General features: G+C 34.8%; 1 protein-coding gene across 2 annotated transcripts in view; it reads right to left on the bottom strand.

Annotated features, from left to right (window-relative positions):
- Positions 1-4317: 4317 nt before the first annotated feature.
- LOC145680262 (uncharacterized) overlaps positions 4318-27794 on the bottom strand; it is a 30206-nt gene continuing 6729 nt past the window's right edge. Inside the window, exons 2-3 of one of the 2 annotated variants that reach the window (XM_081750608.1) lie at positions 6816-7258; positions 4318-6647 (exon numbers count right to left, since the gene is read on the bottom strand). In XM_081750608.1, coding sequence (XP_081606734.1) covers positions 5467-6647; positions 6816-7258 — 1624 coding nt within the window. In that variant the 3' untranslated portion in view covers positions 4318-5466. Of the gene's footprint in view, positions 7259-27794 lie in introns of both variants that reach the window. The other variant, XM_081750606.1, reaches the window with a different exon arrangement.

Below are 27794 nucleotides of genomic sequence, written 5' to 3'. Positions count from 1 at the left end.
TGTGAACTGCATTAACTTCTATTTCATCATCTCCAGCTGAAACACCAGTAGTTGCATGAAAACAATTTTTAAAAAAAGATCAAAATAAATACAGAAGAGTAATATTTTTGCGTTATCCCTGTCCAATCCGGTACAATTAGAATTCACTGATAATAATACGTATTTTATTTTATATTATTACAAATGAACAAAATAAATATCAATGCGCAAATTGAGATTGTTCTTGACTTACTTTGGGCTTATTGTTACTGAATCTACCATTGATTTGTTTACTGGCCTCCAAGACAATGGATTCGATATTGACAGCTGCTCTTTTCGATTATTTTCATTCTCCCCAGATTCCAAACCCTAGGGGTTCTCTCATGTTGATAGTATTCTTCTCCTGATGTGTACGTTGCATGTGTTTTTTCAACTCATTGTTTGAAAACAGACTACGAACCAAGTTCCATGTTTCACACGTGATTGATTTTTTCTATGTATATATGAGTGCGTATTAATATTACATACTATTGTAATATTACATAAGATCTTCAATATATCAGAAGAGAACTATTGAGGTGTTTTAGTATCATTTCTACTCCCCAAAGAAAAGGATGTCCTTTCCTTTACTATCAAAAATCATATCTACATTTATCTATCAGTTCTCGAATTTAACTCAAATACATACTAACATACGTACTTTACACTATGGAATGAACTTCTCATTTTTACAGGTCAAAATGGTGGTACGGTCTCACTGACAGTGCTTATGTATTATATAATCATTTTTGTGGTTGTAAATTTAGTATTTGCGGGAGATTTTTGCAATTACAATTACCAAAATCTGTTTGTATTATGACAAAGAAAGAAAGATTGGCTCTAACCATTTTTAATTTTCTTTTTCACAAAATACGTCAGTTCAAAAAGTATACTAATATCTCCTATTGCATCTAATATCACTTGAATGTTCTGAGATATTAAATTTAAAACCCTATTACTATCTTTAAGTTTATTAATATACATGTTTGTAAAAAAGCACTCTTCTTAAGTAGAGAATGTACCGTCCTGAATATAAAGAAAATGGAATAAGATTTGTGTACATTTAATTATAAAAGAGTGGCAGCTCTACTTTTTTATATATGTTAGCTAATATGTTCAGTACCTACCTTTAACTGAGTTTTTTCATCATGTTACTTTCATTTAAATTCGTATCACAAGGGGAGGAGGAGGATCAAGAAATATCCGTCAAAAATTATCATCTCATGTGTCTGCCTTGTTAAAGAAGGAAGAATTTAACACATAAGTTTATTATTCAAAATAAACGGTCGCATGTATTCGAGAATATATTTAAGATTGAGAAAAGGAACAATCAACATAATATATATCAGTACTCGAAGTTTGGATCAGCTTGCCACCTATAATTTCAGGAAGAGGTTAAGTAGTTTGAAAATATATTTTACACAGATGAGCACCCTGCCACAAACTTTTCTTACTTTTTATTGTATTTTTACGTTACTATCATTAGGATCAGAGTTGAATTCGTATTCGGGAGATCGTCGGTTTGATTCCCATTGTCGACAATCCTGACTCTGTTTTTCTGTCTGCCTTAGTCCTAGTAGGGAAATACCGTAATAATACCAACTAAATAGGCCCTGGCCGACACTTTCCCAACTCCATTTGATTTTTATTGTTGTTGTTGTTAAGTATCCCCTATTAAGTTATATCTGAGCTCTATCTAGTGATTGTTAAATAAATGAATAAATAAATAATTTTAATAGCTTTGAATGTTTTGCTAAGACGATGAATCGTTTAAGAACATCCGATTCTCGTTATATTAAATTTTCGTCTTCTGGCTTAAGCCTATTTTTCGGACGCTCAGCCAATTCCGAATTCGATTTTTCGGTTCTTTTGCAATTCTTGTTCCGGTAGCTGTTGACAAACGAACTTACATAAAAAACGTTCTATTAGCCTGCTGTTACTTGTGCATGTAACAGCTTAAAAATTCTAAAAAGATTTCTTTGGTTTTATGCACATTATGTACAATACCTTACCAAAGAGACTTCTGTATACAGTTAAAAAAATTAGAGGTGATATTGTCCGATTTGAAACCAGAAGAAAATATTTTCGAATTTCAGATTCAAAACCGTTTTAAGAAATGCAAAAAATTCTTGATTTTACAATATATTTTCTACTAAAATGTACAAAAATTTTTTTTAGAAAATCCAGAGTGTCATTCATTCACTGTTAAGAGATCACAAAAAGCTTTATTTCACTTGTATAATAAAAATAAAATAAGGCTGAAAGTACATATAGATAGAAACTACACTGACGAGAATAATCCGCATGTCAAAATACTTTTGAAACGAAAAACTTAAAAAAACCGTTTTCTGTCTAAGGCCATTCATAGTCCAAAATCTAGAAAAAAGCAACACATAAATTATTTTATTCATCTCGTAAGAAAGACTTGACCTTAGATTCCATTTTCTAGAGTTAAAAGCAAAAAAAAAAAAAAAAAATCCTTTGAAACGTAAAATCATTTGATGAGAACATATTTCCTAATTCATTACCGTTTTTGTTTTATATTGATCAGCAATAAAACCTAAAATTACTCATTTCTACCTTTTTGTTTGTCGAATCAGCTCTATTGTGAACTCTCTCGAGAAAATCACATTATATACCTATTGCAGAAACTATTAGAAAATTTGCATCCTTTCAAATGTTATCGTTCGAAGTAACGGACGTATGTATATAGACTCACGTCCAAAATGATTGTCGCATATGTATAACTGTCTTGTAAGAATATACTGTAATTTGATAATAATTATGCAGACTTCTTTTAATACTGATATTATGTGTATAATCACGAAATACATATTTGTGGTAAATTCCATAAAAAAAATAATTATAAATACGAAAATTAGAATGAGGAAAACAAAATGTTGCTAAATGGACAAGAAAGTTTAATTTTTGTTTTATTGTTCTTATTTACTCCTCTATTGACATGAAATTTGCCACATGTATTCAATTGCCAATTATGCACATACTAACATTATAATACCGGGAAAATTCATTTTAAAAAATATTCTTACAACATATTTATAGATATGCGATAATAATTTTGGACATGACAGTACGTACCAACTAAAATTACGTTATTACAAGTTCCACTAGGCGACCCTAATAATAAAAAAATCTTAAAGAGAAGGATGAAATATTTTCTGAAGTGGTCTGGGGATCAGAAGTTCTAGTATATTTATTACAACTCCGATTTGATTAAAGAGATTACTGCCGAGATGGAATGTACTCTTTGAGCACTTAATGAATTATCTAAAAAGCCTTCTCGCTATCCATTCTATAACGCTCAATGTTATAACCGGAAGCGATTGACTTCTGCCGCTTCAAGTTTTAGTAGAATGATTAGAGTCGAGATAGAACATATTGTTGGAACACTTACTTTATTTCAGAAAACCCCTTTTTGGTATTTAGTATTGTTTAAATCTGTTGTCAACAACACTAAAATGGGAAGTAGTTGAGTATTGCTACCTTCGATTTGATTAGAAGGTTAAGAGGGAAAACGATAGTTATTCCCGCAATGCTAAATTCATTCTTAAAACGGCTTCGTTTTATCTCACTATGTAGATTAATTTGAAGTTAGAAATCATAATTATTTTTCATCTCTTGCGGTTTTACGAGGTTCTTACGGATGAAGCTGAAAGGTATCCTTGACACTCCTTATCGATTGCCGAAAACTGCTTCTTACTATAATTTACATTTCGGCTCTATTGTGATCAAAGTTAAAATTGGAAATGACTCATTTCTACCATTTTCAGTTGGCGAATCAGCTCCCTTAACAAACTCCGTTGAAAGGAATCACTCTACTTATTTACTGCAAAAGCAGAATTAAAAAATTCGTATTTTTCCAATGTTATCGTGTGAAGTAATGGCAGCACGTATATGCGTATTAATATTGATAAGTTCCACTATGCGATACCAATTAATAGTTCATATACCCACGCCACACACACACACACACACACACACTTGCAGATGTACGAACAGAAGCATAACTGGTAATATCGGCAAACTTACTCCGGAAACTAGAAACACACACGCACAGAGAGAGAGAGAGAGAAAGGGAGAGAGAATCTGATTGCACCTTTATACTGAATGCACAATTACTCACAAAATTATTTATAAAGAGAAAAATGTAAATAAAAATTTCAAATATTGGTCTCTCTGCTGCGTGTAACAAATGAAATTGTTCCATAATGATTAGTTCGTAATATGATGTATATGGGTTTCTTAATGGTAGTATAAGAAAGCCTTCATATTGAGCACGAAACAAAAAGTGGAATTTCTCAATTTTTTTTAAAATCAAAGTCGGTGGGCATTATGGGAACTGTCTACAATAACAATATATGCAAACAAATATTAATATTCTTCACGTTTTCAAATGGGTGCAAGAAAGGGTCGAATTGTGTTTGGTTTTATAATCATTACATGATGTTTTTATATACATATGTGGGAGTCTGAAAATTTTAAATTAACCTTACTTCTTTGATGCTTCCTTCTCCGCACTTAAAGTTTTTAACCAAACATTTATAAAAAGGCTACGTTTTCTTCCAAACTTTATTGTTTTCGATACAACAAGTTAAAAATAATAAAACTCTACTCTATGAATGTCTATGCTAGAAGAACCGACATGCAAGCATTCATTTTTACATTTACTGTAAAATCACAAAAATGTAAGCAATATATATAAAAATACCGGGCAAGCTTTTAAATTCACCCAGACACTGCAACTGATTTCTCTGAACCGGTTTCTGGAGCACCTTAGGAATTACATGTGTTTAGCTAAATCGGAATGTTGGCTAAATCCCTTATCACACTTTTGGCGTTTGCGAGACTTTTCAACGCTTTGTATTAAAATGTGTTCAGCAAAATTGGAACTTTGTCTAAATCCCTTACCACACTCTTGACATTTATAAGGCTTTCCACGTGGAAGATATCACAAGTGTTTAGCTAAATCGGAACGTTGGCTAAATCCCTTTTCACACTCTTTGAGTTTGAGAGGCTTTTCACGTGGATGTGTTTCGCTAAATTGGATCGTTCAGTAAATCCCTTCCCTCACTCTTGGATATAATGAGGATCTTTACCTGTATGAATTGACACGTGTCTAGATAAATCGGAACGTCAAGTATTTCCTTTCCCACACTCTTAGCATTTGTAAGACTTTTGACCTGAATGTATTAACATGCGTTTCGCTAAATCGTAACGTCCAGTAAATCAGTTTTCACAATCTTAGCATTTGTGAGGTTTTTCGCCAGTATTTATTAACATGTGTGTGGCTAATCTTGAATGTTGGCTAAATTTCTCGCCGCACATTTCACTTGTATGATAATTTACACCTGTATGTATTAACATATGTTTACCTAAACTGGAACGTTGACTAAATCCCTTTCCACACTCTTGGCATTTGTGAGGCTTTTAACCTGAATGTATTAACATGTGTGTACCTAAATTGGAACGTTGACTAAATCCTTTCCCACACTCTTGGCATTTGTGAGGCTTTTCACCTGTATGTATTAACATGTGTTTCGCTAAATCGGAACGTACAGTAAATCCCTTTTCACACTCTTGGCATTTGTGAGGCTTTTCACCTGAATGTATTAACATGTGTGTACCTAAATTGTAACGTTGACTAAATTCTTTCCCACACTCTTGGCATTTTTGAGGCTTTTCACCTGTATGTATTAAAATGTGTCTACCTAAATGGTAACGATAACTAAATCCCTTCCCACACTCTTTGCATTTGTGAGGCTTTTTACCTGAATGTATTAACATGTGTTTCGCTAAATCGGTACGTCCAATAAATCCCTTTTCACACTCTTGGCATTTGTGAGGCCTTTCGCCTGTATGTATTAACATGTGTTTCGCTAAATCGGAACGTCCAGTAAATCCCTTTTCACACTCTTGGCATTTGTGAGGCTTTTTACCTGTATGTATTAAAATGTGTTTAACTAAATTGGAACGTTGACTAAATTTCCTGCCGCACATTTCACAGATGTGATAATTTACACCTGTATGTATTATGATATGAGTACCTAAACTGGAACGTAGACTAAATCCCTTTCCACACTCTTGGCATTTGTGAGGCTTTTCACCTGTATGTATTAACATGTGTTTCGCTAGGTCGGAACGTCCACTAAATCCCTTTTCACACTCCTGGCATTTGTGAGGCCTTTCACCTGTATGTATTAACATGTGTCTATCTAAATGGTAACGATTACTAAATCCCTTTCCACACTCTTGGCATTTGTGAGGCTTTTCACCTGTATGTATTAACATGTGTCTACCTAAATGGTAACGATTACTAAATCCCTTTCCACACTCCTGGCAAGTGAGAGGCTTTTTTCCTGAATATATTAACATGTGCCTACCTAAATTGGAACGTTGACTAAATCCCTTCCCACACTCTTGGCATTTGTGAGGTTTTCCACCTGTATGTATTAAAATGTGTCTACCTAAATGGTAACGATAACTAAATCCCTTCCCACACTCTTTGCATGTGTGAGGCTTTTCACCTGAATGTATGAACATGTGTTTCGCTAAATCGGAACGTCTAATAAATCCCTTTTCACACTCTTGGCATTTGTGAGGCTTTTCACCTGTATGTATTAACATGTGTTTCGCTAGGTCGGAACGTCCACTAAATCCCTTTCCAAACTCTTCGCATTTGTATGGCTTTTCACATGTATGTGATGACATGTGTTTAGCTAAATTGGAACGTCGACTAAATTTCTTGCTGCACATTTCACATGTGTAATTATTTAAACCTGTATGTATTAACATATGTTTAGCTAAACTGGATCGTTGACTATATTCCTTCTCACACTTTTGGCATTTGTGACGCCTTTCTCCAGTATGTATTAACATATGTCTAGATAGTTCCGAAGGTCGACCAAGTATCTTCCCACACGCGTGGCATGTCCGGTTTCTTTTATCTGAATGCATGATCATATGTGTCGCCAAATTTGTACGTTTATTGAATCCTTTAGCATACGGTTGGCATGTGTGAGATTCCTCACCAGTATGGTTTAGCATGTGACTAGTCGAAGTTGAATATCCGCGAACTACATTTTTACTATTTTGGTAAACATAATATTGAGCACTTTCATGTGTTAACGTATGTCTTCGTAAATGGGATTGAGTAAATCCTTTTTTAAACTCCTTGAAAACCTGAGATTCCTCCTCTGAATGAGAAATTGTTTTCTTTTGTCTAATAAATATACACGGTTCAGTGCAGAGAATATGTTCATGAACCATGAAAAAAAATGAGTAAAGAAGAAAGTGAAAATTTAGCTACACATACCAAACACCAAAGAAATACAGAGGCTTGCTTGAAAAATACAAAATAATAATAATAATAATAATAATAATAATAATAATAAAATAAAAAATAAAAAAATAATCTCACGTTTCATATTACTGTTCTATTACATGAGATCTAGTAAATATAAGGAAATGTGAACTATTGAGATGTTTTAGTATTATTTGTATTCTCCACAGGATGTCCTTTCCTTTACTACCTCAAATTGTATGTCAGTTACCATATTTAATTCAAATACACACCAAGGTACATATGTTACACTATGGAATAAAGATATGATTATTATAGGTGAAAATCGTGGCAAGCAATCACTGTATGTTCTTATGTTCTATATCATTAATTTTGTGGTACAAAATTTAGTAATTGCGAGGGGATTTTGCAATTATACTAACCAAACACTTTTCAATTAGATATAACGAAGAAATAAGATAACGCTATAAAGATTTTTAAAATTTTGCAGAAAATACGTTATATCAAGCAGTATACTAATCTGTGTTAGTGTTTCTGAAAGTATTTGAATGCTCTGGGATGCATTTAAAATCCCATTACAAACCAGTTGTCTATTGATATATATCTCTAAGAAAAAGACACTCTTCCCAAACTAAATATTTTGAGAAATGGCTAATCATTTCAGATGCTACACTCTCAATATTAAGAAATTAAAAGAAACAGATTTGATTTTAAAAAAAAGGAAGTTCAACTATTTAAAAAAATAAATTATCTAATATGTTGAGTGCTATCTTTAACTGAGTTTTGTCACGTTAGTTAAATTGAAATTCGTATCAAACGGAGGCTTAGAAGTGTACGTCAAAAATTATCATCAATTGTGTCTCCATTATTACATTAAGAAAATTTAACACATGAGCTTATTATTTAAAATAAACGGTCACATGCACAAGTGTATTGAAAATGTCTTTATTTAAAAAAGATATAAACAAGCAGCAAAATATTTCTCAGTACTTAAAGTTAACATCCAGCTTGTCTGATATATTTTTATCGTTGTTGTTCTATAGAAATGAATATCGAAACTGGTAATAATAGTAAGTTTGAACCACTTTCAGGTTTGCAAAAGTGTTGTCGATAGTTATGCAAATTTGTCTTGAGACACTGAAGTTTTCGTAAATAAAAAAATTCCACGCAAATTGATACAATTTTAGTTTTATGTCAACACAACTTGAAACTGTAAACCAGTCATTTTCACAACTGCTTGTTTCAATAGAACTTAAACGGGAAACATGGAACATTTTCTTGGCAAACTAACTCGACTACAAAAGAACACACACCTATCTCTTTACGGTTTCGCTATACGGACATTAGTTTTCAGGCTGGAATTGTAAATCTAAGATTTCCGGTTCTCGTATAGTGCTGTAAATAGTAATGCTGCTTTCGAACGTTAAAACCTCTGAAGAAAAGACTTCTCGGTATCTATTATCGTGTTTGTTCTGTGGGAATAATTGTTGAAACCACATATGGGTAATTCTAATGAATTTCAGTTTGAATTGAATTTCGACGGAGGAAATAAACATTATCTCTGAATGCCGTATCTATCACAAGAAACGGCAAGTTAGCACATTAAAGCGTTTTTGCTCTTAAAAAAAAAAAAAAAAAAAGATTTCCCTAATTGGACGTAACTGTAAATGTAAAAAACTTGAAATTTTGAAATTCTTTAGCTCTACGTACTACGGTTCTGCCAGCTAGACTAAAGCGACACTTATGATGAGAAATGAAAGAAATGGTGGAATGAAGGACGTGGGAGGAAAGGGAAAATACCGAGAAAACTACACACAAGTTGTTTCTTCTCCAGAAAGTTCAATCTGGCTGAGATTGATCCAACAATCCCATGCTCCAGAGGGGAACACTCTACAAGTGAGCCACAGCGGCCCCACTTCCTACTTCGAGATTGTTGACGATAGTCATTATATATTGTATTGAGATATTGAATCCTTCGCTGAAAACAGTCTTTTGTTTTGCGTTATAGTTTTTGTTCTATGGCAATAATAGTTCAAAAATATCAGAAACCGGAAATAATAGTATATATAAACAACGTTCGGATCTGGTACATTGCTGTTGGTACACATGATATGTTGCAATTAGACGCTATATTGTTTCCAGATAGCCGCGTTTCGTTATATGCTACCGTTTTCATTTTGATATGAAAATTTAATGAAATCAAATATGTATGTCCTACAGCTAAGCCAACAAGGCTAAACCAGACAGTAACGACGAGATATGAATAAAATGGGAGAACCTCGAAGCCAGCTACGCACACGTTGTTTGTCTACCACATTGCTCGATTTCAACGATCTGGGATCGCACCATTGACCCTGTATACCAGAGGTGACCTTTCAATACTGTCCCGTTTTCATCAAAATGAGATGAAATTTTAATTATACGTCAAACGATTATGACAGCTGGGATAAAGAAGAAGTGAATAATGAGAAGGGAAAGAAATAGTGGAATGAACGTTCTTGTGAGCCGGATGAATCCGCGGAAATGTATGAAAGTGAAAACGAGGCAGACTTTCTGGAAGATATTTTATGTCAGACGTGTTTTCAACTAGAATAAAGGTCTGATTCCACATGAAATCCTAAGAAAGAGATCTGGTGAAATTTCCTTGTTTTTATATGAGAAACAACTGATAATAGTCTCTTATGTGTCAATGAAAAATACGATTGTACTTGTTCTATCGAACATGGATCAAGCGTGTACCTTTCAGGGAGATACTATTTTGTAAGAAATTGTCCATTTCTACAAATGCACCAAATGAGGAGTTGATATATTCAAGCAAATGCCTGTTCAGTACTCATGTAGCAGAAAGATAAGAAAATGGCTCCCTTGAATTTTCTACGCAAGTTTGAAAAATTACGGAGAATACTCATACATAATCTACGAAGTTGTATCTACTCTGCTATTCAGACCAACATAACAAGATAATTCTTACCTTTTACATTAACGGAAGACACACAGAGTACATCTGTTTGAAGGGGAATTAAAGACTGATGAAAACAGTCAATTGGTGTCCCAGTGGCAATGCCGCCAGAACCTGTCAACCGGAGGGCTGGACGATGCCAGATATGTAAAAGAACAAGGATAAAAAACCACCATCCGATGTGCTGAATGTAAGCAGTTTACTTGCAAAACACACCTCATAAATGTTTTTGCCAATTGCAAGGAAGAAAATTACGGAAAGAAATAAAAATTGTGAGACTCACAAATCTAGTACAAAATGTAAGATTTTTAAAATCATTTGACATATTATATAATTGACGCACTCAGAATCAGAAGTTGTTAAGTTTTAGAAGAAATGTTAAGTGCACGATAAATATCCTGCAATACAGGTCTACATCATTGTTAAATATTAAAGGAATCAGACGTCACTAAATCGTTCAAATCACATACCTGTCCTTAGCAAGGAAGTGTGATTTTCAGAAGAGAAGTTGTTAAGTCCACATTTGGGAGCAGATGTTGTTAAGTCAAATTCATTCCGCGTCTGCTCCACGAGCGGCGCTGCTACTTTTCTGCCAGAAAGCTTACTACAGAGTGAAAAGATAGCTGATGCCGACAAAGATTCGAGTAACCATGTCACAAGTCAATGTTTATCTGAAAACAATGGCTCTGAATATACCGCCTCTTGTGTCTTGATTTATATGCGGGAGTTAGGAGCTACATGTAGCAGCGACAGTGATAGTGAAGGTACACCTTCCGCATCAGGTATAGGGGTAGATCCAACGGAACAATCTTATTCCATGTCTATTTCGACAACAGGGCATTCTGGACTGGATCTGCGCTTCGGCTGCATCTTGTTGGCTGATATATCGTAAGTCTGTTTTCAGTGTATTTATTTATACTTCTCAATTCCAGGACATCTTTCATGCCCATTGGCAGAAATTTTGGGTATATAGAAAAGAAGAAACGATCAAAAATCACGGCTTTGTCCCTTCCGTATGGGTTAAACTGATGAGACAAATTCTACGCTAAAATCCTATTGAGGTTATATATACAAAGGAGCTGTACGATGAGAGTTGAATTTGGATCTTAACGCTATCGGAGTTGTAGTTATGATCTGCAACAATGAGAACAGTCAATTCGACACTAATATCGATCGCTTTCACTGTATATATATATATATATATACCTCCAACTCCCAATAGCTTACTCGACAGCACTCTTTTTTACACTGGAAGTAGGATATAGGAGGCTGGTTTAAAATCCGATGTGCTGAATGTAAGCAGTTTACTTGCAAAACACACCTCATAAATGTTTTTGCCAATTGCAGAGAAGTTAAAATTACTCCAGGCATGCTAGAATTATGATGGAACATACCAGGGTTCGATTTCTTAATTTATCAGTAGGGGTAGGAAGATCACATTGTGTAGAGCATTTGCATAACATTAGGGGTAGTAGAGCTTCAAAGTTTTGAGTTGCCCAAAAATATTTCCTGGAAACCCCTCTAATCAGAGTAATAGTTTATGTTCAAATTCAAAATTTAGCTAAACAAAACATTAATTATCAAAAGTAATAAAACAATAAGAGAAAATGTATTAAAGATAGAGTAAGATAAAAAGTAGGTACGTACAACAAACTAAAGTTGTTTATCTTTAATGAAAAACTTAAAGATAAACAACTTTAGTTTGTTGTAAACTTTACTTACGTTTGTTGTAAACTTTTACCAAGTAATGAAAAACTTTACTTACGTTTTAGTTGAAAAGGTGAGATACATGGGAACATTTTGCGGCATTACTTGCTTTCTTGGTTCGATTATCTGTAGTACTGTGACACTTCAATTTTATCTGCATTTTTGCATATTTTTCGGCATTAAAGAAACGCAAATGTGGACCATTTATAGATACAGAAATGAGCTTGCAAAATGTTACAATCCGCATACTATTCCCCAGATTATTCAATGTTTGATTCATAGCGCTAAACCCACGTTCACATTCTGCAGTTGAAATCGGTATTACTTCTACAGCTTTATTAAGTTGTTGAACAACTGGAGACATATATGAAGGATTGTTCTTGTACAAACATAATTCTTTCACTACGAAGGAAACACCATTCATTGACTGTTTCAACAATTTGGATAATCGAGGGATTGCATCATCTCCGAAGAACACTAGTTCATTTTGATCAACAGGTCAAGAAGCAGGATTTAACACTCAAGCATCAACGAAAAACTCCTTACTTGGAAAACGGATGTTGTCTAAACGGGATTCAAGAAATTTCAATCGGAAAGGGTCAAATTCTGTTTTATCACTAGCAATAGGCTTAGTGACGGACATTCCTTTGAATGTCTATTTCTTTGCTCTAATTCATTAAGAGCATTTTTTGATCTCGGGATCAACAGTCATTAACGCACAAATTGATTGAAATACCAAATCGTTTTCTCATTTGGCTTCAACTGCAGAGGCACTTTTGTTCTGCAAGACCTCTCAAAACTTAAAGAATATCAAAGATTAATATAACTTCCCTTATAAATAATCAGCTGGTTAGCTTCTTTATTAACCCTCGAATTTCGATCTCTCACGCATCGGATGGGATGTATCTCTACTACATTTAACCATAAAACTGCACAATGCAATGTATATTTCCCACAGTGACGGCACAGAATTGAATGAAGATGCAATTCAACGTACTCCAAACATGCGACCTCATTTCCGAATATTTGTCTACAGTTCTTCTAATAATTGTTTAAGTACTCCCTGATTTCTTGGGCTATGAGAAAACACTGAATATAAAACATCCATAAATGCTTGCATATGATACACATCAGAGACACATTTAATCCCACCTTGAGCTGTAAGCTCAAGGTTATGATTCATACAGTGAACTACAATTAGATCGTTGGTCAAAAGTTCATCTAATCTTTATGCAACTCTACTGTAACAATTCTGCATCACTGTGGCGCAATCTGTTGATAAGCCAACAAGGTGATTCTTCAGAACGTTTTCCGTTATGCCATGGTTAGATAAAATCTCTAAGAAGCTTTCTAATATAGCTTCTGCTGTATTGTTATTAAGCTCGACAATTTGAAAAAAATAGCTACACGCAACACCTTTAAAAACTATACGAAAATTAATTATCATACAAGATTTATTAAGTGTTGTCGTGCTATCATCAACTAAAATAATAAATTTTTCTCCTGACTCCACAATAAACTTAGCAAGCTTTTTTTTTTTTTACCCCCTCAGCAATAAACATTATCATGTTTCTGCACGCATGAACGGAGTATAACATATTTCCCACGGAAACCCCATTTAATCTCTGAAGTTCAACGAAAGAAGAATGTGTGAAGAAAGAGAAATTTTCTTTAGCAATCATATATGGAATACGCATGAGTGTTGCTGCTGCTGTAATTTTTTCTTCACTTTGAAGGTTCCATGCACTCGTGCTTTCTTGGGGGGGTTCCTCAATGTGCTGTTAATTCCGATTATCCATTATTTCCATGCACTTGAGGTGGGACTTGCATCTTCTAAGATCGCCAAATTTGTCATAAAGTTTCTTGGGGTTATTTGCAGATACATCGTCTATAAACGCATTGTCGATACGTACGCGTTCCATACCATCTACATTAAGAGATCGAATGTCACTGCACACGGAACAAATAATTAATTTCATTTTGTTTATTGCCAAATATGGTCTGCACTTCCAGTTATTAAAACGAGATAATTTAACACAATCACCGACATTTGCACTTCTCCCGTTTCCCGACTCTGTGAAAACAATACTATTAGCGTCACATTTAGCACGTTTTTTTGCTGAACTCATATATCGGTATTCACATCATCGGAAAGATTTACCTTACCCGATGAAGTGCCTTCACTTGCAGTTATATTTGGCGGTCTCTGTTCCTCTTGTTTCGTAATGGAAGCATAAAATGACAATATAATTAGTTGTTTCTCCATTATGACGGCTGTACGTAAATGGTACTACAGACACGCACTTTCATGTTTAAGATTAGCTACACGAACAAAAATGTTCATAAATTATAAACACTCATAGATTTATGATTCCACATAAGAAACTACCAGAATATTGATCGATATAAGTAGATATTTGGTTTGCACCGGTGTAAACTGCACTCCGCGTAAGAACGAACGTAAACCTACTTTTATACCATTTAAGATCGCAGAGCGTGGTTTATGCAGTGAAAAAATAGCAGTGGATGAAGTTTAATATATTTAACGTAATATATGCTATAAAGAAATCTCTACAAAGTCTTACATGGAACACAAGAAGCATTAACAGCAACACAAACTATGTCTATCTTGTAACTCAGCAATTTGTCCTCTGTAAACTAGTGTTACCCGACCAACCATCAATTTATTCTTTTCATTTTAACACCTACCATCAACTCAACACGAGAGAACACTAAAGGGCTCATCCACAAATAACTTGCTGTGAACAACTCTTAAGTCCCTGCCCTGTCTATTTTTTTGATTTCCTTTACAGCCAAATAGAACCTATGCAACTCTTCGATTGTTTGAAAATCGAAATTAACCAAAGTGATTTATTGTTGTCAATTTAACGCCGGACCCTATGTGGCTATGGCCAACAGAGGAGCATCTATGTTTTCCTATGCCCAATGAGCTATAAAACTTGATTTCCTAAACGAATCTGAACGCCGACAGCCGCAGAAGAAAAACATATATGACATTGACCCCGCAAGCGCGAATGTATACTAACTTGAATTTCCTCTATATTTTCCCTCGTTGCCTTTATTCCTTTTCAACAACCATTCTGTTCTAGTGATGGTGTAGGTTTCCAGTGTTTTCCTGAGAACAAATTTCCCAGTTCTAGTTCTTTATTAGCTATTTTAAAAAAGGCTACTGCACATGAAAGCACATACTTGTATTCATTCTTGCCTTTGGTTGGGGAGGCTGTAGGATCCAAAACTTCAAACTCATGTTGACCGCAAGAGCAATAAGTATTTCTTCCTTCTCTAATGTGATGCATGGGAAAGAGGGAAAACTCTGGTCCACTTTTGCTTTTGCTCGTACCTCAATTGTTTCTTTTCTTGTCGGCGGAAGAAGAACACATTATTGGTATATATATATCCGGTGCTCAGAGTTTCGGTGGTAAGCTTAAAAATAAAATCTTTCCCTTCATTTTTACTGGCAAAAAGGAAGAGGGCGTTCCAAATATACTACAGACCTTGAAACAACACGCATATCTGGTTTTGTTTTCTTGCAAGATTAGCTTAAAACTCCTCAAAACGGTATTTTTATCCGCGTAGCTATCACAAACACAGTTTCATGTACGAGAAAGAAAAGAGAAGTGAGACAGAAGAAGCGCCATCCGAAGAAGCGAAATTTTTCCCGATTGCAAAGGTTGGTTTGGAGGTTCGAAACTCGTTTACCTTTCTCCGGAGATACCCGAAGTTGGACTTAGATCTTTTTCCTCAGGGCGGCCAAGCTTTATGAGACAAGGTGTACATATGTTGCGAGGAATACCAGGACATTCGTACTCATATGTGAACACTGCGCTGTGTAGGTTCATATAATAATAATAATATCAATAATAATACAAAATTTCATTCATTTCCAGCTACAAGCTACCTCCATGTTAAATCTAATTTTAAAAAATGATCATTTTCAGGGTTAAAAGTGCATCTGAAAAGGTGGAGGAACACATGACATCACACCGTACCTCGTGCCCATCTTTTTGCGCCTTGTATTTTTTTCGGGGGGAGAGAGGATCGCTATAGATGTTAATGCAAGTCTCCTTACCTTTCCACAGGATTATCCTACATTATGATATTTTAAAATCATGTATTAAGACACTTAAGTTAACATTTTTGTAAAAGTTCATGTTGAATGCTCATTTAACTTAAGATGTTCAGTTTGGAATCTGCCACGTAAATTTCTAATTCATTTCTAGTTATCTAGGTATTCAACTTGGTAAATGAACGATCATTCCTATCTTCAGTAATCATCGCTGGAGAAAAAAATCAGGTGCACCAAATCAATTTTAACGTTATTTCCATAAACGTGAGAAAGCCGCAACTAATAAAACGAGGTTCAATCCTAAGTTCTGCTCAACATTTTCTTTAACGTTTTGAAAACGACATTTAACTAAACTACATTAAATTCTTAATGTAATTTTAAGTTCTTAATGTAACCTTTTTTGTAGCATTTTTGTAAAAAAAAAAAAAAATCATACAATGCTTTATTATAATATTAGGGCGACGTCAATTTTGAGCTGTCGATGTGGAGCCCTGGGATTTGATTTGTTATCTCTAAAACTAAAAATAAACCGTTTGATGACTAAACAGAACCACACGAAATATATATTTCTATATCGAAGTTTCAATTTCCTCCGGTAGATGTCAACCGCTGCAGGATGTTTGCTGCAATCTAGTTGCAAGATGCAGATCTTTTACGACCTTTGTTTCAATAATAGAAAATTCGATATGGATAGCCATCTTTAAAGTCATCATTACCCGAGATTATGGAAACGAATTGTGTTAATTAACGATTTCGGTTAAGATAATTGAAGAAAGAAAAACTATATATCCTTTTGTTATGCGTAACCAACATTTCTTTGCTACTACAGGTTGCATACACGCTAAAGAGTTATAGGTGTTAAACTGGATATGAATAGCCACCATTAAACTTAATGTTACCCGTGAAGATGTTAGCGGATTATCTTCAGTAAAAATCCAGTAAAGATAATTGCAGTAAGAAAAGCTACCTAGGTATATATCAATTTATTATAAGCAACCAACATTTCTTGGCTACCGTCCAGGTCGCATAGACGCTAAGGAATGTTATAGTTTTTAAACGTGATATGACTACCCACTTTTAAAGTCACTGTTACCGCTGAACATGTAAATGAGGAGTCGCGGTTGCTCAGTGGTAGAGCGTTCACCTCTGGTGCTAGGGGTCCCAGGTTCGATCCCAGCCCCCGCCAAGTGAACTTTGTGGTGGACAAACACCGTGTGCGTGGGTTTTCTCGGGGTTCTCCCGTTTCCTCCCACTTTCTTCGTTCCAATATTTCACTCATTACTCATCATCACCGTCTCCTTTAGCCTAACCGACATAACCGTGGGACGTAAAACTCAAAGATTTCATTTCATTTTGAACATGTTTAACGGATTGTATTCATTAGCAAACTCTTTCGAGATAACTTAGCTCTAGTTGTCTACCACAAGAAACGGAATTCAAAAATTCGCATTCGTACAAGAGTTTTCGTTTAGTGTTTCTAATATAAGAGTATATTAGTATGTTAGCTCTCTGGTAGCCATCATGTTAACCATTCTCTTAAAATGGACCTAATAATTATTATTAGTAGTAGTATTACATATATATTTTTGTGTACTTGTTATCTTCTTATAAATGTAAGACGCATCAGTCTGTTAGCCATGCTTCTAATAGTTCATAGTCATTATAATAGTCCGAATCAGGCTAATAGACCAAGTTAAGCTAATATCCAGTCAGGCCAATAGTCCAAAGTCAAGCTAAGTCCAAATCAGACTAGTAGTTTGCAGACAAACTAATAGTCCAAGTTACACTAATAGTTCACAGACAAACTAATAGTCCAGGGAAGGCTAACAATACAAGCTAAGTCAATGGTTCAAGTCTGGCTAATAATTCAAGTCAGCCTAATAGTCCAAGTCAAGCTAATACTTGTCACTAACTGTACTGCCTCGTCTCTAACCTCAAGATAATATGCTAGCGTGTAGGCAACCCTAGCGAGCATATAATATGTGGGGTAGCAAATAGTTCTACTAAACTGTATCATAGGTTCCTTTATGCTTTAAGCGATATGATAAATTAATGAACTATCAAGTATGATTCTTTTCAAGAACGTCTTTTTTACCAGGTCTTTCATATCTGGCGATGTGCAACCGCGGCCCCCATTGATTAATGAAACTCAAACCATACACAGCAAATAATATTATGGTATAACACAGGAAATAACAAAGTCATGTGATTACAAGAGCAAAAGACTTTTACACAGAAGCAATAACTTACACTGAAAGCACTGCGATCATCATGCCCTCCGCACATTACTGAATAAGTCCAATATCCCTTTCAGGTCTGTTGTGGAAACATGCTCTGCAACGTGCATCCATGCCGCTCACAAAGTTGGTAATGAATTGTTATAGCACTGAGTTACAATATTCCATCAGCGTTTTTAACAACTGCTGAAAGGTTTTTAGTGCGTCTAAATGTGCTGTCAAACAAGCACCCAAACGGGCTGAACGTGATTCTAGTCGGGGAAATAACAGACTTGTCCATTACTGAATACATTTTCGTTTCGAGCTCTCCGCCACCTGCTTCGACGCAGTCGCGCATAATCACCAATAAGGAAGAAGTTGTGTCCGACTTAATCTCTCAAAAATCTATGTGAAGGAGTACAGCGTCACAGTAACATTGATCACAGATATTGGATCCCTTAAAAGTAATGAAAATATCCTAGACTTCCCTTGAGTTTAGTGAGATGTGCCTGTTACAATAGAAACTTTTACGATAATGGGAACACACACGGAATTTCGCTAGGATTTCAATGGGATGGACGTGTTATTGTATAAACTTTAGGTGTACTGGAAATATCGACGGCATTTCCCTTGAGTTATATGAGATGTGCCTGCAACAGTAGAAATTTTAGAAATAATGGAAATATGTAAGACATAAAATTGAATTTTAATTGATATATGCCAACGACAATACAATATTTCGATATCCAAACGCATTCCTGTGATTATGTCGCAAAGACCTGAGAAATGTCCCATAGGAATCCCGCAGAAGGTTTACTCGTGTGAAAAATCGAACGAACTTTATAATATGATATTAAAAGTTTTTCCAAAGACAGGAAAAATTGAAAACTTGGGAATATTTTAAAAATATCTTAGTATTTAACTTCTTTATCAGTTCCTTGTTACACAATAGTTGTAAAATTAAATTTGAGTAGGAAATGTTATACAATATTATATACCTGTCATGCACAGTTGTGTATCCACACTTATTGCTATCAAAGGCCACTCTGAGACGCCATATCCTTTCGAACATCGTATACATAATCAAACATACATGAACAAACATAGAAAAAAATATTTCCTTGGAAGCAAAATATATTTTCATTAACTGAAGCCTTAGCTATTTAAAGTTAAAATCTAATTATTTCCTCTTGAAACTGACATTATTGGGTTAACTCAATAACCTAAGTCGGATTCACAAACGGCCTTAATTGGCTTCCTCTGTCCTTATGCAATTGGATCCAATTTCTACATAGTATTCATATTTCTGCGAGATTCCTCTCAATATGGACCTTCCATCTCCGTATAGGATTCCCTAAGGGTCTTTTCCGACATCAGCGTAATTTGAAATTTTGTTTGGGGGTGGGACGTCAAGATTTTCCATCGATGTAGGAATTTTCAAATTTTTTATTAGTACATTAGTATATAACTAATTAAAATATTTGTATCACTCAAATTCAAGTAGGAACAACTGCTCCTGCCCCACTTCAAATCACTCGTGATTGAATTTATAATTAAAATTTTGAAAGCGTTCCTATGTTCTTCCGTTCTGATTGCGTAACCTTTCCACCCGACACCCGTAGATGGTAGGCAAATGGTACGTAATCGGTGAAAATTATGTAGTTGCTCGTAATGAATTGTTTTATTAGTATAACTTGAAGCTATTTTCTTCCTCTAATGCAGTGCTAAGCCAATTCCTTCTAAGACTTGTATGAAATCTACCACGACCTGAACCTTTGTTTCGATTTTAATTCCCTCTTCTTCCAAAATTACCTCTAATTCCATACTTTTCTGTACAACAAGCCTGATGCAATTAAACCGATTTTCTTCTTATCTGACATCTTGTCATCTAACCGTTCAGCTAGGGTTAAAATATCATATGTAAAGTTATTTTATCGGTTCGTCCTCTTTCTGTAATATGTCCCTAATTCTATCTTCTGAATCTAAATTAAAATTGGAACTTAAGAATTAGTCAATTAATTCCTTCTGTAAATCCTTATGACTAATGTTGTCTAAATCTTTCCTTTTAATAACAATTTAACCCATCGTCTACTTGTGCATTTGAACACTGATGTTAATAATGCTTTTCGTTTTCCCAGATCGTAGACTGAAATTCCGCATGCATCATTAAACTCAGCAAAAAATTAAACCATGTCATTGTTATTTTTTATCTTAACACACAGAGGCCTACCAATATCTGTAAACACACTTACAGCAACTTTCCTTTTAGAATCCGCCATGTTTACATCTTTTGTTTTGTTTGTATTATCTAACTGATTATTATTAATTTTAGGAAAATCTACCATTACCGGTGGGAGTTCTTCAGAACTACCTAATTTAAACTGTGATTTTTCTAATTCCTCTATATTCTGTTCTAAACAATTACTAATTTCTTCTATTTGATTATTCGCCCTTTCTTGTTTCTTATGTTTCCTTACTCTAGGAGGTGTAGTAATTTTAAAAATGTGATCAATTCCTATATCAATTCCCTCTAATGTTTTCTGTGCACGAGTTAATACGATCTTCTCTGTCATGACATTGAATACATAAAACCTGAAATACTTAACCCAAAATTTACTTAACACTAATTTACTTTTTGTATCAAATCTTATTATTCAACCTAATCAGGGAGGTAGGCCGAGTGGGAATTACTTGAATATTGAATAACATGAAATCTACAAATTTTTGAAACTTTTGATTTTTTTAAATTAAGCTGTATTATAGGCGTAAGCCATATTTAGCATTTCAAACATGTCATTCGACACTAGTAAAATATTTGGAGATTTTGGGATCGTAACAAACGCGTAAGCATCGCAGCATCACCGCTATGTCAATCTGGGTTGGTACTCCTTTAAAATTGTGTCTGGAATGTAGCATTAAGGCTGATAAAGTACTTAGAATAAACCCAGATTGTTTGAATTAGCTCAAGATACCTTTTTACTAATGTTTTAAAGATTGCACCTATGAGATGCTTATGAGGTACTTTTAGGGATTCTCCACCACTGTTTTGAGTCGGCAAAATAGAACCGTAGACGCAAATAACAGAAATTTCTATAACATAAGATGTCATGTATTTTGTATCATACTTAAGTTATTAGTGTGTTTTCGAGTGACTCCAAGTGTATGAATAGTTCTCAATGTAAAAGACGAAAAAGGTGAACGGGTTCATACTTGTAACACTGATGAAGATGACCATCAGCGGCGCAAACCTGCCTTCAGCATTGGGGGGGAGACGGGTAAGACCTCTTCCATAATCTTATCTTTAAGCGATGTTCAAAATATTTATGAACTTGAAACAGAAAGCTGTCGAGAATCAGGGAGCAGAGTTAACTTTGTCATTGGGAGACGGGCAGTTTTGGGGCTCACTAGGGGATATCAATTTCATCTTTGTGGTAATCCAACACAAATCATGACATTTCTCGCCAAAAACACATTTGAAATCATATTATTCAGAGGGGCAATCCCCCAGTATCAATATTTGAGGGGATATGTCTCTTTCACCCACAGGTATTTGCGCCAGTGATGACCACCAAATCTCAAAAGTTTCACTATGCAAAATGCCACAATCTTTGGAATATTCACAATTAACACCAGTCTACTTGTTATAACTTCATGTATACTTGAATCACATAACGAACATTATAATCTATTCAAGACTGTAGGCTCATTTGTTGATAACTATCACTTGTCGAAGACACTACTTTCAACTTGTTTTCTAATTTTCGTGAATTAACTACTGGATCCGATTTGCTCTACTCTTCCTGCTATCTCCTTTCCTGACCAAATAGACTCAAGTATTTATGCAACCAAGCAAGTGGCTTCCAAAATTCGGGTCAAAATCATTAGAACACTAACGTATAAGATTTCTATGAAGAAATCTTCGTTAACCAATTCCTCTTAAATTGAAGCGTCATGTCAGCACTCTGCATTCCATATAACTTCAATAAAACTGTCCATTGCAATGTGTTGGGGTTACAACGCTAAATACATAACGGCACAAAAAAATTACGAAAAGCCCATATTGATAAAACATCATTTCAGGCAATTTACACCAATCATATTTGTAAACTGTTTTCTGACGTTATACATACCATACCCAAGACAAATAATTTTTGAGATTTTTACAACAGAAAATAAAAATGAAAAATATTTTAAATTAAAGAAATTAAACTATTAAGATCTCTTGACAATATCGTATTTATACGCCTATTGTTCAGTAGTGTTTTCCAACACCTTTCTTCTGTTGGAGAATTACGAGAACTACAAGGAATGTTTTTAGAACAACTCCACATAAGAGGAAAAAGAAACATAGCAGAAAAATTTGTCGTTCATTGCGACAGAGAGAGAGAGAGAGAGAACACATGTTCTGGGTCCTGGGTAACATATGACGTAGGGGTATTTTATTTACATCATACACTCAAATAAAAGATTATAATTACTTATAGAATAAGTTATATCTGACTAGCTCTACCCGTCTTTCGCCTTTTTTTTTTTTTGGCCCGTAGTGGAAATAGGCCCTTCAAACAAATATTGAGTGAGCAAATGGTTTGTAAAGTATCAAAATACTGCCGAGACCTATAGTGTCTATCTAGGATCAACCTCAGAGCCTCAGATTAAAAATGATATAAATATGTATTTGTTTGAACACGACAACAATAACAAGAATGATAACTCAGAAATTATTTATATTCCTTAGTTACTCCTATATTACACGATAAAGGCTTTATACTGTCAGTTTACGTAAAAAAGCATTGATACTTTTGAATTTCATTTTATCTATCTATACAAAGTGTGCGGATGTGCCATAATAACTCTTGAAGTCTTCGAGCAATTTCAACCAAATTTAGTACGCATATAAATTACAACCTGGAAAAAGGCCTATTTTGGTGTTCATCCTTACCACCAGTTTCGGGGGATGAAAATGGAATATAATCTAAACCCGATATTGTTGTCGAATTTATAGTTAACGGGAGCGCTAAGATCAATAGTGACGTTTCAGATGCCATTTAAAACCAAAGTTAGCCTCCTGGGCTTAGGGGTTAAGAGGTGGAGATGAAAGGGGATAGCACTTAACATTCAAAGCGGCGAATATTACCGTCAAATCGTAGCTTAAAGGCCGCGAAGATAAATAGTGGCATTTCTGATGCTGTGATTTACGTGGTCTCAGCATTGGAAATAAGACTAAGAAAACAGTAACGAACAAAAATGATCGAAAAAGACCGATATTACTGCAAAATCCATAGTTTTCAGCCTCACTGAGATGAATATTTAGTTCTCAATGCCTTTAAATTCAAGTTTGTTTGGCATCGACAAGTTGGTACAAATACAAGTAAAATGTCCAAAGTGACCGAGTTAATTCCAAAGTTTCCAAGTAGGCTAATTTTATTAGTGACAGTTCCAATGACGCAAATCTTTGGACAATAAAGTGGAATCAGCTAGTGTAACTTTGAGAAATAATTATCTCGAAAATAAAGACACCCACCTAAAATTATTTTTATTATGAAAGGAGAGTAAACAAATAGGAATGCCCACGTGTTAGATTGAGCTTTCATCAGTTGCACAAGCAGAACAAATTAGTAGAATGCATTATACAGTACTGCGTTCACTCTTATCAACATGTGAGAATGCATTGATTGCCCACTCCGCTTTTATATTTCAAATGAATATGGAGGTAGAAAGAATATGATGGCAAATGTTTTGTCCACGTTTCTTGAGGGAGAAATCGCGGACTAACTTGGACATAAGCAACCCTGTGTTCTTTCGGAGACAATGCCGGTACAACGGGAAAGAAGACCAATTTGCTATTACTATTATTATTTCTAATACTACTACTGCTTCATTGTACTAAAATACTCTAAGGAATATCCAATATATAGTGGTGTATCTACTTTGAAAGATGGAGCTGCGAAGTACGCCTCCGCTCAAAAATCGTTATTACAAGTTAAATATCAGCCGAACTTTATTTTAGTTTACTTAAAACATTCCAAGAAATACTCGAGATATTGGGAAATATTCGTTTTATAAGATAGCTACTGGAAGTATCGAGAATTCCAGAAAAGTATTTATTTGCCTTAAGCTCAGCTAAATTCCGCTTCTTTGGTTAAATGTTAAAAATTCATGTATTTTGTATGGAAAACAACGAAAGCATCTCAGAAACAGAGCAATTTAAAATGTATTCAAATTGCTGTAGTTGACTGGATTATCTTTGTCCTAATTTCACTTCTCTAGGTATTATGGCTTCTGAGTTGAAATATTTCCACGTACAGCAGCGCACTATAGTTATCCTGTATAATTTGTGTTAAAACTTCCTTTCACGACATATAATTCAACTCAAATATATATGTTATGAAAAAGTACCATTCTTTTGTTTGGCCAATCGTTTATAGTATGGGCCTGGTGTGTCAGAGTGGATAAGAGTGGGTCGTGCACCTGAGAGTGTTAGACTGAAAATGACTTTATAATAAGGCTACTGAAAAGTAAATTTCAGATTATCATTCAGCCATTTGAATCCATAAGAACAGTTCAGTTTCAGTTTTGGTATAATTCCCCATAATTATGCTTTTATTGGAGAAGAGAAACCTAGACGTCCGGTTCCATTTCGGGAAGTTAAACTTGTGTCAAGGAAGACCAAAAACCCTTTTCCGCCATCGCTCTGCAGCACGCTCACGAACAGCAGAATGCTATCTCAAAGTAAATAGAGATCAAGTGGCACCACTGAAAACCCAGAGACGCTAGGCCGTTTGCTAGTAGCTTGCCCAGAAGTAATTCGCATGCTCAGATTCTATGACGAAAGCCTTTGACAAGAAAAGCCAGAGTAGAAACAACATGAACAAACTGCTGCATACATAGGAAATTTTACGGAACACACATAAATATGTGGTTCATACTTATATTGCTTTCCAGTTACTAGCTCCTTTATCTTAAAATGGATCTTTCGAAACTGACTTTAGAATAAGTCCCTTCACACATTCCTCACATCAAAGCATGTTACCTTTATGTGCTACTTGCGTGAAAAATTTTCATCTTTCATTAATATTCTTCCTATCGTCTTCGCACAAGTTATGTGTATCGTAGGGATGGTATCGAGACGAGACTTTGTACAGTCTCGGTCTCGTCTCGATTGATAAATAACGGTCTCGGTCTCGTCTCGAGTAAAAAATCACCGTCTCGGTCTCGTCTCGGTCAACAGATGCTTGTCTCGATCTCGGTCTCGGTCTCGAGTACCAAGTCTCGGTCTCGTCTCGAAAGTCTCGAAATAAATAGTGTGAAACTAAAATAATGGAAGTATTATTCTCGTACAGTTTGTCGTTTCCGCTTATTTTTTCCTTTCATTTTGACTTAGAATTATGGTATGGTGTACCTCTTCATAGCTAATTTGCTAGTGCTAATGCTTTCCATGCGCGTAGTCCAGGTTCAGTGATAAGTGGGTATATCACCCTAAAGCCCTAATATAACCCATATTTCACTTTCTGCAATAGACTTTGTCTCATATATCCTCAGAACTGCCTATATATTTAAACAATATTAAAGTAACTCCAGTACTATACAGTAGTTTATTTCCTTCCTTTGAATCAGAATTGTTCCATACCTCCTAACGGATAACACAACACATAGCAGCACGAATGTATTTAATTGTACCGAAATTGAAACTTTACAATTTCTTATTTATTATTCAATACATTCTGCTTTGACTGTCAATTTAAAAACAGAATATAACGTTCATTATCTTAACAAATAGGGTAAATTATTAATAGGGTAAATTATTACTATAATATATGTATTTTGTTTGAAATTGATGAAATGCTTTATTACCATTTCACATCTCCGTGTTTAATTGACACTTTATAACACGAACGTCCTGAACCTTGTGGTGGGAGCTACTACACTCATCTTTGCTATATGAGGTCTCGAGTTGGATCACAAAACTAGTTAGATTCAAAGTCCGATATTTCGCATAATTCGCGTCTCATTTTAAGTGCATTCTGTTTCTTATACAAGTTCGTAAGGTCGTAATGCATTACGTAAGCACATATCCAGTGCCTAGGGTGATCAGACATACTCTTTTTAAAAGTATTATACTCTTTTCGAGGTTCATATACTCTATACTCTTTTTTTCTTCCCAAAAATATCGAATTATACTCTTTTGTGGTATTTTCAATTTCATTTAACGTTTAATGCATTTTCCCATTAAAAAACGCATATTTTTCCTGCAAAAAATTCTACGTTTTCAACGCTGCGTTTCTCGTCCTCGTTCCATTGTAGGGTTGCCAGATTTTCTTTTTGCAAAAGAAAAAAATAATAATATAACTAAACTGTTTCATTAGTTAGTACTAAACTATAGTAAAGACGGCAAAATTGAGGTGATAGATTTATCCAAACTTTCAACGTTTTAATTATTAAATTGTTAATTAAATTGATTGAGTACCTGGAATGATTTATATTTTCTGAATTTATATCTGGTATTCCTACAGTTCATGGCACGGGGTTTTGTTTTCCCTTCAAAGTGAGTCAGTTCTTGGTAGTGGGATCGCGCAGTGATTATTATTCCAATTAACGTGCGTGTACACTCAATCAATTATATTATTTGAGGATTGGAAGGATTTATTTTGTTGACAAAGTCACGAAGAAAATGTCAGTATAATCAAGCGTTTGAATTAAGCTATACTTGCATTAAAAGGGCCCGCAGTAACGATGTTTACAAAGCATGGTGCACGGTATGTAAGAAGAAGTTCCCTATAAAAAAAATAATAATAATAATAAAATAAAGGGAAATATGATATAGAGCAACATATAACATCTAAGTCTCACACTGAGTGCTCATCAACTTCCGAAGCAGGTAAGTTGGATATTTTTTACACCACAGAATCTTCAGAAGAGCTAGATTTAATTCGAGTAGAACTTGTGTGCCCATACCATAATGTTAAACATAACCACTCTTTTAGAAGCATGGACTGCACTAGCAAACTTTTGAAATCAACAGTGAATAAAAAATTTGCATGTGCGAGAACGAAAACAGAGGCTTTGTTAACAAATGTGGTGGGAGTGTGGTCAGAAAATATTTTAAGTAATAGTGTTAAAAGGCTCCTTTCGTTGTTGTTGCTTGTGATGCTTCCAATCGTAAAGCAACCAAACTCCTGTTTTAGTGCGGTACTGTGAAGTAGATACTGATATTAATGTAAAAACATGTCTTCTAAAAATTCATAGCATATCAAATGAAACCTCGGAAACTGTGTCGAACATATTAATGGGTACATTACGTCAGTTTTGTTTGGAAAATAAGGTCATCGTTTTTGTAGCTGATAATGCACCAGTAAATTTTGGAAGCATAAAAAATTAAACAACAGGAAACGTGTATAGCGAAATAGAGTGCAGGTTGAAGAAAAATGTCTTGCCTATCGGGTGTAGGGCTCATATCCTTCACAATGGAATTTCTGTGGCGTGTTCGAG

Source organism: Thermobia domestica, chromosome 3 (genome assembly GCF_964235325.1).
Source record: "Thermobia domestica chromosome 3, izTheDome1.hap1.1, whole genome shotgun sequence".
NCBI lineage: Eukaryota > Metazoa > Arthropoda > Insecta > Zygentoma > Lepismatidae > Thermobia > Thermobia domestica.
Note: the sequence above shows the minus strand (reverse complement) of the source record. Positions and strands in the feature narration are given on the sequence as shown.